A 15,910-nucleotide genomic window follows, 5' to 3' on the forward strand; every position below is an offset into this window, starting at 1 on the left:
AGAAATAGAAATATTATAAATATCTACAATTTAATAATTAAATAAATGTATTCCCTACTGCATAGTTAATCAAATACTATTATTGTACATCTGTGTATCTTGTAAAATGAAATCATTTAATAGATAATCTGGAGGTCACATGATCTTGTTCACTACCATCTGCCATTCTGGATTAATGAGGTAATATTTCAGGGTAACAAATAATAATTAAGACAATGATTGTTTAGGTGTAAAGAGTGTGAAAGTGTGCTGTTTGATTTTTGAGTGTTTTAAATGATTTTACAACTATGTATCCGGTATATTCAGCTTATAGAGCCATTATCCCACGACCCATCCTGGTTCCGTCCCTTGTGCAATGAAAAAACTGCTTTAGAGGGGATGGGTAATGTCACAGAATGGACAAGCTTGTGACCAGCACACCTGAGGGCTTAGCTCAACCAGCAGGAGCTTAACGAGAAGCAGTATGGAACAGACGAGGGGACAGAGAATACAGGTAGAGTCAGAGGGCCCTGCTGGTATAGTGCTGGGTGGAAGGATTAATGTAATGCTAAAATGATAAATGATATAATGATATATAAGTAATGCTCTCATAATTAGACCGCTGATGGTCCTTTAAAGTGCAATGATGCCACTTTACAGCCGTTACAATTGATCGCTTGCCTCTGGCAATGTTATGTGGGTGAGTAACTGCATAACTGTGGACTGCCTACATATTTACTGGTATGTGGCAGGTCTGGTCGATCTGCTCTTTATCCCTTCCAAAGAAGAACGCTCTACAATGATAACCAACAGTTTGGGTGACATGTTGTTACTAATATATTAGACTGTAATACAAATTATACATTGTAGCCAGTGGTACTTTACTCTGGCCATATACAGTTTTATGCAGGTCTTATGACACCCCAAGACATATGGAACCTTGTGTAGGCCATTTTCCACAGGAGAACATCTAAGTCATGATGCATTTTGTAAACAAGTCATTTGAATCATGTTAGATGTCATTTAGAACTTTCTAGGGTAAAATATATAAAAAATATGTTGGAAGCATGGTTTTGATTAAGTTCATTGAATAGATGTTTTCTCTTTAGCCAACCATGGTAATAAACAGCATGGCCTGGTACACTGGAAAAGGCTTGCCATGTGAGTAGGTAAGTAGTTAGGTGCATGAATGGTTGGTGTGGCGCAACAGATAACACTACTACCGGCCAGTGAGCTACCACACCATGTGGGGCCATGTGGGGTTTGATTCCTGGTCTGGGTTACTATGCTGCCCTACACCTTGGAGTCACCTTGGAGTCCTTGGGCGAGACTCCTAACGCTACATTAGCCCACTTCTGTAATATGAGTAACCTTGTAAGTCGCTCTGGATAAGAGTGTCAGCTAAATGCAGTAAATGTATACAATAAATGACTGTATATAAAATTGTATATATATATATATATATATATATATATTTATATACATATAGTAATGGACAGTGATCCAAACTTTTGAATGGTTGTGTGTGCCTAATGATCACATGCCTTAGGTTGTGTCAGTAATCTCGAATGTACTTGCCTATGTGGTTTCGATATTGGTATCTATGACAGTAGTAGCAGCTATTTGAGGTGTGACGTTCTTAACTTTTGTCCATTTCCTTAAAAATAGAGTCAGGGTTCTGAAGCTTTACAGAGCAGGAACTGGTTATGTCCACTCAGTGGGTGTTTGGAGTTTTTGCATCTGAAGTTGGTACAGGGCACGGAAGCAGTAGGCGGTGCAGACTCGTTGTGTTGCATACGGTAACCTGCGTGATGTGTTCCTACGTGCAAATCGTTCCATTTACATGGAGATTGCGATACGCATAATGGGTCAGAATTAGGGCTGAAAGAAGCAAGATGGTGCTGGGGGAGGAGCAATTAGACCGACACCCTGCTTGAAACGTGAAAACGAGGACTGTCCTTTGTCCCGGCCCTTTTGTTTCCTAATCTCTGCTCTCTCCAGGTCTGAGTTCCACTGCTTGCCCCCTGGGTATCCAGAGAGAGTTATTTATTATGCCCTCACCTCACTTTCCGACATAGGCATGCATGCCCACCTGAAATGTATTCCGAAAGCACTGCGTGTCTGAGCCTCCACCTTAATGTGACCTGGTGGTAAGGACTGTGGCTGTTGATTATATCAGTACTTTATACATATACATATCTTAAATATTATATATACACCAATTAGCCATAATATTTTAACCCCTCATGCCACCAAAACATCTATGACAAATCGAGGCATGGACCCCACAAGATCTCTGAAGATGTCCTGTGGTATCTGGCACAGCAGATCCTTTAGGTCCTGTAAAATGCGAGGTGGGACCTCCATGGATTGCCTGAATGAGCCTTTGGTGCCCATTAACTTGCCGCCGGTTCACCAGTTGTCTTTTCGTGGACCACTTGGACCCCAGAAGACCTGCCTGATGTTTCTGACCCAGTCTGCTAGCTGTCACACTTAGATTCTTGTCACAATGTGCCATTTTTCCTGCTCCCAACACATCACCTTCAGAAACTGACCGTTCACTGCCTGCCTAATATGTAGATCCCACTCTTAGACAGGTGCCATTTTAATAAGGCCTTGTCTTATTTGGCATTAATGTTATGGCTGATCAGTGTATATATACATACATGCATTTGTGCATTGAGTGTTTGCTTGTTGGAAGTTAATATTGAAATACATTGGTGAATTTATGCGTGAGCTTTTTTAACACTTTCCTCAAGAAAGCCAATAGTTGAAGGCTTTGGTTCCGATTCCCATTTGTTTGCTGTTTTCCAGTAAGATGCGTTGTTTGGTGATGATTTTGTTTGACGATGATTATTAGAGAAATCTATATACAGTGACTTGAGAGCACAGAGAAGTCAAGACCAAGCCTGTGTAACTCTAGCCCATAATTCACTGCTGTCCAAAAAACATGTAGCTCCATTTTTGTCAGTTTTTAATTTTCTCCATCATTTGAACCCTGTAGCTGCTTCTTTACACTGTGTAAATAATTCTGTATAAACGTAACGATAGAAATGCTCGAAATGACTTGGAATAAACTCTTATTTTACATTGACTTCCATTCAAAGTTCAGAACGTTTTTGTCTTTTCCTGTTAAGTCACCATTTTGGAGACACACGTTTTTCACTGGACAGCAGCGATAGTAATATACAGTATCTACACAACAAATGATATTAAAACTGTAATCGTATTTCTAAACTTCTCTTTCTAGAATCCCAAGTATTCCTTGTAGCCATTATTCGGAATGGGCTAACCAGTTCTTCATTAAGTTAAACAGAATGTTAAAAAGATGTTTTGCTGCTGAAATTGGAAACCACTGATGACTTCCTGTTACTTTTTACTGCAGTTTTTGCTTGCCGGTTTTATATTCATTCTAATTATAGAAATGGATTGAAACAGCCTGCTGAGGTGTCTTTTTGCAAACAAACTGACAAGTAATCACAGGCAATTAATTGTTAAGTAAATTCTTGTGTATTTTTTTATTAAGTCATTGAGTTTAATCAGTTAATCATGACAGTTTTACCTTTTTTAACTGTGTTCATTGTTTTTCTGACATTCTGAAAATGTCCTCGCAAAATAAAGAGAAAAAAAAGTCCAGTTCAATAGCAACCCTACACCCTCACCTCACTTATTCCTGAGACTTTATTCTGACATATTTTAATAACCTTATCAGCCTGAAATGCCGGGCTTTATGACACAGCCTTACAACTTCACTGATTAATAAAAGAGTTTTAATGAATCATCTGGGTTCACTTTCCGCATGTGCTGTGCCGGTGCTTGGTGTTCATAGAGGAATGTATTAAAACAGCTTCTCACAAATGGCCTCTTAGGAAATGATCAATTGTAGCAAAACAGTTCTTTTTTATGAACAAATAAAACATTGCTCTGTATTCAATGATGTGAGTCTTTTAAACATTGAGAACATGTGAGAACAGTGTCTGCTGAAAGGAGCATTTGCAAGGCCTTAAAACTTCCTATTCATTTTACCGTAATGGTAGGAAGAGCAGCGAAGGCGAAAACTCACATGGTCTTTCATTCAACAAAGACTCAATGCTGTAGCCCTTTCTTCTAGGTGTAGGGCGAACATACAAAGACAAAATATAAATAACTTATAGAATCAGTGATCAGGACATTTGCTTAGACTGAGTCACATTTTAAGATGGACACTTTAAATAGTTAGTTTAAAATAAGACTTTGTTTGGTTTTTATCTTCTCTTTTTTGTTTGTGTATGGTTTTGTTCTCTTTTTCTCTGTCCCCCAACTTGCATATACATATATTAGATATTTCTTCTATATCTTGCTTCTCTCCAGAAACCTCGAAAAGATATTTGATACAAGCATTTATTCTTTTTCTTTATATTATTATCATTTTTATTATTATTATTTGATTATCTGTATACTGAAACCTCTACAATGAGTGCATATAAAAGCTTACCTACAAAACAATGCGAAGTGAATTCATTTTACTTTTATTTTAAGTTATTGTATATCCTGATGGTCCTGATACCATCAATGATAGTTCCAATGAGTTAAAGAGATAAATGTAGACAGTGCTGGAAAATAAACAGTTATGTAAAACAGTGTATATATAGCCTAAAATACAGGATACAATACAACTTTATTACTATTCACTTTAGAAATCCTAGACATGCTCTGTAACTGCTTTGTTACAGTGTAAGAAACTTGCCACTTTGCTATATATACTATATATATATGTATATACACTCCTAAATATATAAAACAGTTAGTATTTAGTTTGACATTACCCGTTTTAGTGTTTATGTCAAAGCCATCTGTGCAGAGACTCAATTCTGTGTGTAATTAAAAAACAGATCAAATGTTTAAACCTTAAGAAGCAACAGGCAACTTTTCTTCTCTCGGCGCCTCCATATTACATGTTATACGGTATTCGAAAGTGTCTAGGCAGGAATGTGAGGAATTTCAAAGGCTCCAATTCATCCCAGCGACAGCCAGCAGTGAGGTCTTTAAAGTGAGAGCGCCCCTATTTGAGCAAAACTAACATTAACATCACATACAAGTTTAAGACAGACGAATCTGAGACAGCTTGTGACCGGCCGATCTGTTTAAAATACCATCGATTAACTAAACTTTGATGGACTTTCATCTGAACCAGGGATTTTTTTACTTTAATACTTAACTACTTGATTTTGGCCACGTTGTTTCATGTCTGATAATGCTGACTGTGAAAGTGCGAGCCTAAATGGCGACTTCTGTCCTCCCCAACAGCAGTGTCCACGCGTCTTTTCTCCCACTGTCTGTGATTAAACCGCTGTCTTTGGGTTTGTGCCTCTTTTGGCTGAGCTTTTTTCACATTCCCACACACGCTCACCCAATGAGAGAGAGAGATGAAAAGCCCCTGCCGCAGATCTGCCTGGCAACTGAAGTTTGCCCTTATTGGTTCACGCTAATTTCGGCTTCCTCCTCTTTCTCGGGGGTGGAACAAAGGGGTTACAGCCTTTAAACCCTAGCCTATATTTAAAACACTGCGCCAAATGAAGTTTCTGATACTTAGTACTCATTTGTAACACATTTGTAACTTTTATTGACGGCATGTTTAATCTCAGGTCTAGAAGAGCTTGGCTCGAGCTTAAACGTAAGCATGCATACAAGCCACTGCAACTCATCTAAAGACTGAGGAGCTCCAGCTCTGGTGCGCTTTAGCACATAATTACGGTGATTTGTCCTGTTATACCGCCCCCTACCAAAACTTCTAGCCATGCACATCTTCACACCACCACCGCCACTCATTTGATACCCCCCTTCACATACACATATACACCTCCTCCTCAGAAAAGCCCCCTCGCTCCTCCTCTGTTGCCTACCCCCCACCGTCTCCCCTCAGCCGTTCGCCACCCGGGGTAAAAGTAAAAAAGGACCTCCCATTTCCACACTGGCGGCAATAGAAACGACCACAAAGTTCTTTAAGAATCTCCGAGCTGAACAGGCAGCCTGCCTCCCTCTCTCCCTCTCTCTCTCTCTAACACACACACACTCTCTCTCTATCTCTCGCTCAGGCCGCGCGCGGCGCTTTGATCTTCCCTTAACAACAGTTCACGTCATCTGAAGGGGAGTTTTTCTTTTTTTTCCTTGGTCAAGCTGGTGGAGCAGCGCAGTTTTCAGAGGCTCTCTCTCACACACATACTCTTCTCACACACTGAGCAGCAGCCGCAGCAGCAACAGCAACAGCAGCAGCAGCAGCAACAGCAGCAGCAGCAACAGCAGCAGCAGCATCCGCAGGACCCTCCGTGCTCGCTTTAAAGCGCCTCTCGCTCGCTCTCTCTCTCTCTCCCTCTCTTTCTGTTGGTGATCCCCCTCGCCGCTCTCCGCTCACTTCTCCGCCGTAAGTGTGAGGACTCCGAAAGCCATGGAGCACCAGCTGCTGTGCTGCGAGGTGGACGCCGTGCGGAGAGCTTACCACGATGCTAACCTGCTGAACGACCGAGTTTTACACACCATGCTGAAGGCTGAGGAGAACTATCTCCCGTCTCCAAACTACTTCAAGTGCGTTCAGAAGGAAATCGTGCCCAAAATGAGGAAAATCGTCGCCACATGGATGCTGGAGGTTTGTATGATCAGACAGAGTGGTTTTTTCCTCTGGTCTTTAACATTACACAACTTTTTTTTTTTTTCCTCCTCTCTCAAGACGGTTCTCCTCATGCTCTTTGGACCCCTGTCTGCTCAGGCCTGGTAGAAACCAAAGGATACGCTTTTAAATCCACTCTGTCTCATTTTGTCACGGTATAAAATCTTCGAAAGTGGACTTTAATGCTTTAAACGTGGGAGAAATACACGTTTAAAGCACTTTTTATTGGGGAAAAAAAGCACCTTACGAAAGTAGCAAGTCTCGAGCTTTTTTTTTCAGGGGTCTCGTTTCCGCTTTAAAAAAAAGACGTACAGAGATGTGACCACTTTAGCTTCGTTTTCTTTCCCAACCAAAGAAATGCTCTCAAATACGTTTGCTCGAATTTATTTCGATTTAATATCGATGTACACGTATGCAATCCCACTCGTGCCAGTAGCCTATTATGCGCCATCTTTGCTGCCGCACGGACAAGTTCTAATAACGCGTTAAAAAAACACCTCAAACGACCACAACAGTTGACGACAATAGTCGAGAGTCGCTCCATATCGCATATTTCATGTCGTGTTTGGGGTTTGGGCTGGATTTTGAGGAGCATTGTGGTGGTTTAGGCTCTTAAAACTTTACTTTCAGTTCGGCCACGAGCTCCTCATCTCGGCGGCTCCTGAAGCTCCAACACGTACAAACATTTTATTTATAAGCTTCCTGCAGCCGAACACGAGCCCAACACGGTTCGGGTTCGGATCCTTAAGGTCTGAGGCGGATTTACACGCGTTTAAAGTGGGCTTTAATGCGCGTTAATAATTTATATTAATTTTTGAAAGCGCGCTCGCGACGTCGACCATGTCCTCCTCCACAGTCGGTGACAATTAAATTAAATTCACCCCTTTCCCCTTCACCAATTCGACGTTTTTCGATCGGAAGCGATAGAATATACGTCGTAGGACATTTAGAGCCCGTTTCGACGCGCCGCAACAATTTTGTTATATTTTTAAATATTTTTTGAAAAGATGACGAACTAGAAATTGACGCCACCTTTGTAGCATTCTGGGGGAAGCAGCGGCCGCTAGCATGTGCACCACTGCTGTCTAGAAAGCCTCTGTGAAGCCGGGCTGTCAGCTCGTGCACGCCTTTAATCAAATTATTAATCAAATAATCTGCACTACAGTGTCTGGGTTTTCCTTTATTAAAGCCTTTTCGTTTCCAAAGCTGAGCTCCGTGCATGCAAACCACGTGGGACACCTCCACAATTTTTCTTCAATCTATATATTTTAAAATCCGGCTTGGTGTTTAATATTTCTGCTTTTTCAGACACTTCGTTTTTAACTAAATGCAAACAATCTGGTTGCTTGTTTTCTTGCCTTGTCTGTTTCTTTTATCACAAAAATCTTACTTAACTCCACGGCTTGTCCCTCAACTGCTGTGACTCATGACTTCACAACTGTTCTCTCTTTCAAGGTGTGTGAGGAGCAGAAATGTGAAGAGGAGGTCTTCCCTTTGGCAATGAACTACCTGGACAGGTTCTTGTCCGTCGAGCCCACTAAAAAGAGCAGGCTGCAGCTGCTGGGAGCCGCCTGCATGTTCCTGGCCTCCAAGATGAAGGAAACCGTTCCTCTCACAGCCGAGAAGCTCTGCATATACACCGACAACTCTATTCGCCCTTGCGAGCTCTTGGTAATTACAGCAATTCTACAGTAATACACTGGAAGTCAAGTGGGTTACTATCCAGTAAAGAGCTTTTTGCTTGCTTTAAGGTTTTGCAGGAGGGATGTTGCAGTTTTGCAATGCATGCAGGCTTAGTGTTGCAGTTCTGCATTTTAGTCTTCTCCCTCTGGTGCACAGACATACAGAGAGAGAGAGAGAGAGTGTTTCAGTATGGAAACTCCCTACATGTCAGCCATCAAATGGTTGTGGGTTGAAATGTACTGCTAATTGAATAGCTTAAATCATCGCTGCCGCTTGTAGCTCTTGAGAGCTGACCCCATCTAGTGGCCGACTGGTAGACTGCTCAGTGAGCACACATGGTGGAGGCGTGAGGAACTTTTTGAAGCCCTTTATGTGAACCTCCGCTGTGTTCTTGTGTCTTTCTCACAGCAAATGGAGCTGCTGGCGCTGAACAAGCTGAAGTGGGATCTAGCCTCGGTGACTCCACACGACTTCATCGAACATTTCCTCACCAAGCTGCCGATACATCAGAGCACCAAGCAGATCCTGCGCAAGCACGCCCAGACGTTCGTGGCTCTGTGTGCAACAGGTATGCATGCTCCACCTTTATTCCTTTATTTTCATTGGTATGTTTTCATGGTTGTGTACTGAAGGTCAACAGCTTTTGATCTTTGCCTGTTTGCGACATGACATACCAGGCTGTTCCTTTGTTTGCTAAAACTAAATCTTTTGTGAGCGCTTGCGCGAATCCACGTTCTGCATTTATGGACTTCAGTCTCGGTCCTGTTTCCACTTTGAATTTGCAATCAGAAAGACTTTTTTTTTTTATTGGGATGGAAAGAACTGCCCTAATTCCTTGTGCGGAGGTATTATAAACTGACGTGAGCGTCTGTGAGCAAGAGGAAGTCTGTTTCCTTTTGTGGTGATTGCTGTGTCTGGACCATGCCTCCGCAGAGGCCCGAGTGCCTCACGGCAGCAGCCTGTTAATGCAGACTCTGTGAACACATCTAATTTGACACCAAAGGACCGAGCTATCTATACAACATGCTGTGTAACCCAGTGTTCTTTGGTGGTACTTATGCACCTTTCATGAAGTGAGTGGACCATGCGACTGTGTTGGATTGAATGCTAGAGCTCTCCCATTAAAAAAGATCCTTCTCTTGGGTTGTGAGAAGTGGAACCCCAATCAGCCTCTCTTGTTATGTAACCTCTTGCAGTCAGCTTTTGGTCAATTTATCGTCTCCCTGAAATGGCCCTTAGTGTCCCAGGAAGGAATCTCTCTGGTATACCCCTTTCATTCTTTCTTTGTCCCTCCTTTCACATGGTGGGTATCACTGTGACTCGCTCCCCTTTTATGTTTATGACCTCCGTTTCTTTGGGAAGTGGCCTGGGATGGCAGCCAGGAAGATTGCGGTCGGGTGGGTAGTGCAGAAGGGGGCTAGCCTTTGACATGAATGGCTTGGGGTGATGGCTCCCGTGCCTTTATGTTCAATTTGTCTTAACAATTACCCTCTCGTCGCTGGGCTAGAAATGGCAGACTTGTTACCTATGAGAGGGGCTGTTGTGTTGTATGTTGCTGCACTCTCCATGTGTGGGCAAAGCCCATAGTGAGCGAGGGCGAGGGGGGAAAGTCCCTACTTTGATTTATGTCTCTCCTCTCATGCAAGCAGTGTGAGAAGACAAGTTACCGCTGAACAAGCACTCGCGTTTCAGTCACTTTGTGTAGCGGGGAAGTCATTCTTGTGACTAAAAGCAGTAATTCTTGTATGTATGATGTTCTAAAAAGATCTGCACTTGTTCCTGCACATTTTGTGAAGATATCTTTGTGTCAGGGAAGGCCTCTGATTTATTGGAGAGTTTCAATGTGGGGGTGAAAGTTGCAGTAGGATGTTGGGGGGTGGGAGGGGGGTGGGTTGGGGCAGCAAGACCTACAGCACAGTCTTCATCCCTCCCCCTCTCCGACCCTCTCAAACCCCTAAATGCTTGGAGCCCTGCCCCAGCATGGTGTCACCCCAAAATGTCACGGACTGTCCCCTGCCACCACCGCTCTCATTATGATTTAGTCATGCTACGCTTCATTATAACCCCCCTCGACAGCTCCCAACTAGTGCATTTCCTCTTTTCGGTGGCCAAGAATGTGTCTTTTTTTTTTCACTGTTATCATTTTATTCTCATGATGGCCTTAAGACTCTGTCCACCATACAATGCTTAGACCTTGTTGGGTTTTAAGATAGATGTGAGAGCTAATCAGAGGTCCATCGTTTTTGTCCTCTGCAGACGTCAACTTCATTGCAAGCCCTCCCTCCATGATCGCGGCAGGCAGCGTAGCTGCAGCAGTGCAAGGGCTGTACTTGAAGAACAGCGACAGTTCTCTCTCCTCCCAGAACCTCACCAACTTCCTCTCGCAGGTCATCAGAAGTGACCCGGTAAGTCCCTCTTTGCATTCCATACAAGTTTAGTGCAAAGCAAAGTCACTGTGTTGCCTTGACTTTTGTAAGAATCCAGTATTGCCTCTTTGAATTTGTTGTAAAGTAAATGGTTTTTGTTCGCTCCTTCAGGACTGTCTGCGGTCATGCCAGGAGCAGATTGAGTCACTGCTGGAGTCCAGTCTGAGGCAGGCTCAGCAACACAGCATCTCCACAGAAACCAAACGAGTGGAGGAGGACGTGGACCTCTCATGCACTCCCACAGACGTCAGGGACATTAACATCTGAGGGGACCACTCTTCATCTCTAGAGTCTTATTTTCTGTGGGGTATGGGCTTTGACCAGAGGTTTCTCGGAACAAGAGGGCACCTAAGCTCCCAGTGGAACCCACGCAGACACCTCAACCAATCATAATCAGCCTCTCAGAGTGCCCTCACTGTTTGTCCCTCAGTGGCGCCCCCTGTGGCCTTCATGATTGGGCTGTTGCTGGCCAGGACAGCCAGCAGAGGACAAGGGAAGGATGAAAACCTTGTTGAAAACCCCCGAAGAAATCCCTTCCACATTACTCATTACTCTCTCTTTCAGGCCCTCTCCACATAACTTGAGTTAAAAGACGAGATAAAACAATGTTTAGGTAATCTAGGATTTTTTTATTATTATTATTATTACAGCAACTACATATTTCATGTATGTAGCTGTGGCTTGTCAGATCTACAGATCTGCAATGACATAGGTTGGTAATTTTATTTCAAGCGTGTCAAAAACCATTCTTGAAAGAGAAGAGGCATTATTTGTATGTTTGATCTCTCTTTCTCTTAGCTAGTATATTGTTACACATGCTAACAGTTTTCCCAGCCATTTGCAGTCTAGGCATGTGTATGTATCCCTGCTTTGCTTATGCGTTTAGTCACTTTATTCTTATTGTCTAGACTTCTAAAAAAAAATCTCTAACATGTTTCTCTTCTCTTTCAAAATGGTTTGTGTAACCCTAGTATATTTTGTTAAGCATGTGTTATTCTATGTTATGATTTAGGGGCCTGTGGATTGCCAAAGCTGAGGTTTTTTAACTTAACATCAGACAGAACCATTGACATATTCTTTTTTTTTTTCTTCGCTTGTTTGATTGTCCTCACTGCCAATGCCATCACTGGTTATGACACAATAAGCTTCTCTCATACCCGCTCCCTTTGTTACGCTCACAGTGCAATCCACAGTCTGCTTTCTGTTTAGATTTATGTATTGTAATCTAAAACCATTCCATTTAAAAAAAAAAGCACTTTCAGTCCGTCTTGTAAGGCTGACTTCTGAAAAAAAAAATCCACATTTGTAAAACAAAACTGAGAAAAAGAAAAAAAATGGAATGGAGTAGGAGTTGATCACGACAGGTTTGTTATCCTGTCTGCAGCATGGAGCAGGTCTCTTTATGGTGTTATAGGTTAGTAAAAGAGCGAGAGAGAGAGAGAGGAAGAGAGTGTGCGAGAGAGAGAGATTGAAAAGACACAATACTCTCAGAGTAGTAGACTTGAAGCCTCAAGGAGCAGTACAGCGACCACTGGTGTCCTACTACTGCCCCAGACGACGGACAGATGCTGGAGAACGTCAAGTGTGCAATCCCGACGAGAGCGGCCCACGCAAGTCTGCCACCGTTCAGCTCCACGCACCCTATAGCTTCCGGCGCAGCCAAGCGTTCTTAAAACACTAAAGTACCTAACATAGCTATATCAAAGATTGAGAACTATTTATTGTGCTGTTTTCCCCTCGCAAGGCCAGTATGGAGCGCAAACAGATGCCGAAGTGTACTTGGTGTCTGCTACCTGTCTGCTACCTTCGTTTTGAAAGCTCCATAGGAGTTACCAGAGAACCACCGTAGTCGTTGTCCAGAACTTGAAGAGAACTCGAAGAGAAAGCTAAAGTGTTGTGGCTCCTAGAAGATTTTGCACAAACCCCCCCCCCCCTCCCCCCAAGATATAGCTCTCGGTTTTCTCTGGGCTCTCTGTGGATGGAACAAGAGGACGAAGAGGGATGCTAGAGGTGGCTGACGGAGACACAGGAAAAAGAACACAGGGGAAAAAGAACACGGAAAAGCATGGGGTGGATGCCTGGACATCAGAAAGTAACTGCAGAACTGAGGTGTTTGTATAATGAGAAAAGAAGAAAACATGGGAGCACACACTCCTCGTATTTAGCTGCTATGGTGGGATTTCCAGCAAGTGTGAAAACTTTCAAATGGAAAATGAGAATAACCAACAAAAAAAGAAAAAAAAGACATGCTTCGTTCTCTTCGTCTTGTTTTGCTGCTATTTTGTTTTGGTTTTGTCTATGTAAAATGTCAATATACTGCCATGCAATAGGTTTTTAATTTTCTCATAGAAAATTATGATATTATTGACATCTTTTGTTTCCTTTGGTAGTTTTTTTTATGTGATCAGTTTTTATTAATGTGATTTCTGCGCTATTCCAAAAAAAAAATGGAAAAACGAAAAAAGTAGACAAATGTTCCTGTCTTACCCACAATACCTCAAACACAGTCATGATTCAGCAATGATGATTTAGCCTGGGATTTTATTTTAAATTTTTTTTTAATTTAATTTAATTTTATTTTAATTTTCAGTTCTGTCTTTGTTTTACTTGGTCATACAGTGCCTGCTAGTCCAACTACAAATGGACACGCATTACTCATCATCCTTCTGGGTCCTGATATGAGCAAGTAGAGAGAGCATTTAATGAAATTGGTGCCATAAAACAGCTCGATTATTTAACTCGTTTGAGTTTTTAACTGTTTCATTGAAAGAGACTATATGCCCCCCTTTAGGCCTCTTGTGGCCCGACCTTAATGTATTTATGAAGCTTTTGTTCAAATTGAAAGCAAATATGAGCTTGATGTGAATGCCATGTCTAATTTCGAAGCCATAGTGTTGATTTGTAGTCACTTCACCCAGCCCTCATGATCATGTATCAAGAAGCTGGGCGGTCTTGTTTCGAACACCCAAGGCATGGCATGTGTCGTTATCACAATAAATGGAAAGTAGATAGAATCACCAGCGGTTCTTTTTCCTTCTTCACATTGCATTCATGTAAACATACGTAGTTTTGTGCAACAGTCAATACTTTTGAATATTATTGGCATGCTCTTTTTATTTTGCCAACCACACATACAATCAGAGCTAACTCTTACCTCCCCCCACTATTTCCCCTTTAGCCATAGACATGGTGCTGCTATATGATGTCCTATATTGTGACTGGAGATAGTAATTTATATAGAGGTGCAGCTTTGAGCTTTGAGGATGAGCTACCGGCTAACCCAGGACCCAGGGGGACAGAAAAAAGTACATAGTATCCTCTGTATAGTATCAGGAATGTTCGTTACCTCAAGACAAAATAAAATAAAATAAAAAAAGAAATAAAGTTAAGTGTCTAACAAGAGCTGGCACAAGCTTGTGCGATTCACAGGCCAAGACACACTTGCTGTGCTTTATAAGAAATTATAAAAGTAAGAAGAGAAAACGCAAGACGGTGTGGAGGTCTTCACCCTTGCTTTTTCTTGTCCGATGTGCAGAAAGGAGATAACGGCTCAGTGGACTGAGAAGTGATGGCATCCTCCCTTTCCCCACACCCTGAAAAAGCTTGGCTTTTGTGTCTTGATTCTGTTGTAAATGAGGGCAGTTTGCTCTTAGTCCTTTTTTTTTGTAGTCCTGAATGGTGTTTCGTTTTGAAGGGTCAGAGGCCAAGCGAGGACACTCTAGAGTAGATGCGGTGATGACCTGGAAATTTTTAAAAAATGACGCTTCATGTCTGTTTTCTTTTGTTTTCCTTTTTTTCTTTTTTCTTTTTTTTTACACCAGTTGCTGGTCTGAAATGCACAATCTTTACCTGCAGACCCATTCTAGACATGATGTTAGATAGAATAAAAGTTGAGCTTCAAAAACCAATTGTCTTACAGTGTTTTCTGTCTTTCTAATAGAGGCCAGGAATGTATCATCATAATTTAGTTAATGGGTTTGACAAAGTTTACCTAGTCATTAGATCATCAAAAGGCAACATTTGCTGTAAAACATATGTAAAATATATAACTCAATATATACCTCCAAAAAGTAGCAATTTTCAATGGAAGTCAATGTAAAATGTTATCTTGGAGCATTTCTGTTGGTCCCTTCATGGTGAAATGATGTCAGAAACTGTCAGATCCACATTGAAGAGTAAAAAATTAGTAATACAGGCTTGTGCAACAAAACACTGTTAGTCTCCACACACAGATAGTCTAGTCCCTGTAGAGAAGTATTGCCAATAAAATATGATTCTGAACTTATTGGCATCATGCCTAATACCAGGTGTGGGCTAGAGGGGTATAAAGCCCCCCTCAGCACTGAGCTGTGGAGCAGTGGAACTGTGCTCTCTAGAATGATGGTGTTCCATAAAGTACTTTTGGGATGGGTTGGGGAGTTGGGGATGAGGTGGGGGGATGATCATCCAATATCCTGATCTCACTAATGCTCTTGTTGTTGAATGCAATCAGATCCTCACAGCAATGTTTCTCTGAAATCTAGTAGAACGCATTCCCTGGATAGTAGAGACAGTTACTCCAACAAAAGCAGGATAAACTCTGTTTAATACCCTTGATTTCAGAAGAAACAATGAATGAGCAGGTGTCCGAATACTTTCAATCAATTATATATATATATATATATATATATATATATATATATATACACACAAATATAGATATATATTAATGATATAAACTGTATAGATATATGGGTTGTATAGAAATGTAATGAGGAGGTTTTTAAAAGTAGTTTGACTGATTTCACTGATGGCTTTCTGTGATGTAGCTTTTGGAGCCACTAAACTATTCAGACCTCCACTGTGAACAGTCCTGTCTCATTATGTTTAACTAGAACAGAGAGTTTCACACCAAACCACTCTACACGACTTTGTTTACACCTTAATCATCTAATTATGCAGAAATTCAGAAAAATCTGTGGAATTCCCCCTTAAATGTTTTTCCTCGCTGTTCAAATGAGCGTTTATGCACCGCACAGGAAATACTTTATAGGAAATCTGAGCTGTAGTCATTCATTATATGTTGGCAGTCAAAAAGAATTGCTCAGATGCTTTTGTGATGATCAGTGATTCCCTCCAAAAATCAAACACAGAGAAACAAACAGAGTGCCTATTAGAGTGTCTATGCCTGTTATGTAAG

The 15,910-nt window shown here is 41.7% G+C and overlaps 1 protein-coding gene across 1 annotated transcript; it reads left to right on the top strand.

Annotated features, from left to right (window-relative positions):
* The first annotated feature begins 5,983 nt into the window (after positions 1-5,983).
* Positions 5,984-14,639, top strand: ccnd1 (cyclin D1). Its single transcript, XM_072660484.1, has 5 exons — positions 5,984-6,601; positions 8,078-8,293; positions 8,714-8,873; positions 10,562-10,710; positions 10,843-14,639. The coding sequence occupies exons 1-5, from the start codon at positions 6,404-6,406 to the stop codon at positions 10,996-10,998; spliced, it is 879 nt and encodes a 292-aa protein (XP_072516585.1). The 5' UTR covers positions 5,984-6,403; the 3' UTR covers positions 10,999-14,639.
* Positions 14,640-15,910: the final 1,271 nt, after the last annotated feature.

This window comes from Salminus brasiliensis, chromosome 17, assembly GCF_030463535.1.
Source record: "Salminus brasiliensis chromosome 17, fSalBra1.hap2, whole genome shotgun sequence".
Classification (NCBI taxonomy): domain Eukaryota; kingdom Metazoa; phylum Chordata; class Actinopteri; order Characiformes; family Bryconidae; genus Salminus; species Salminus brasiliensis.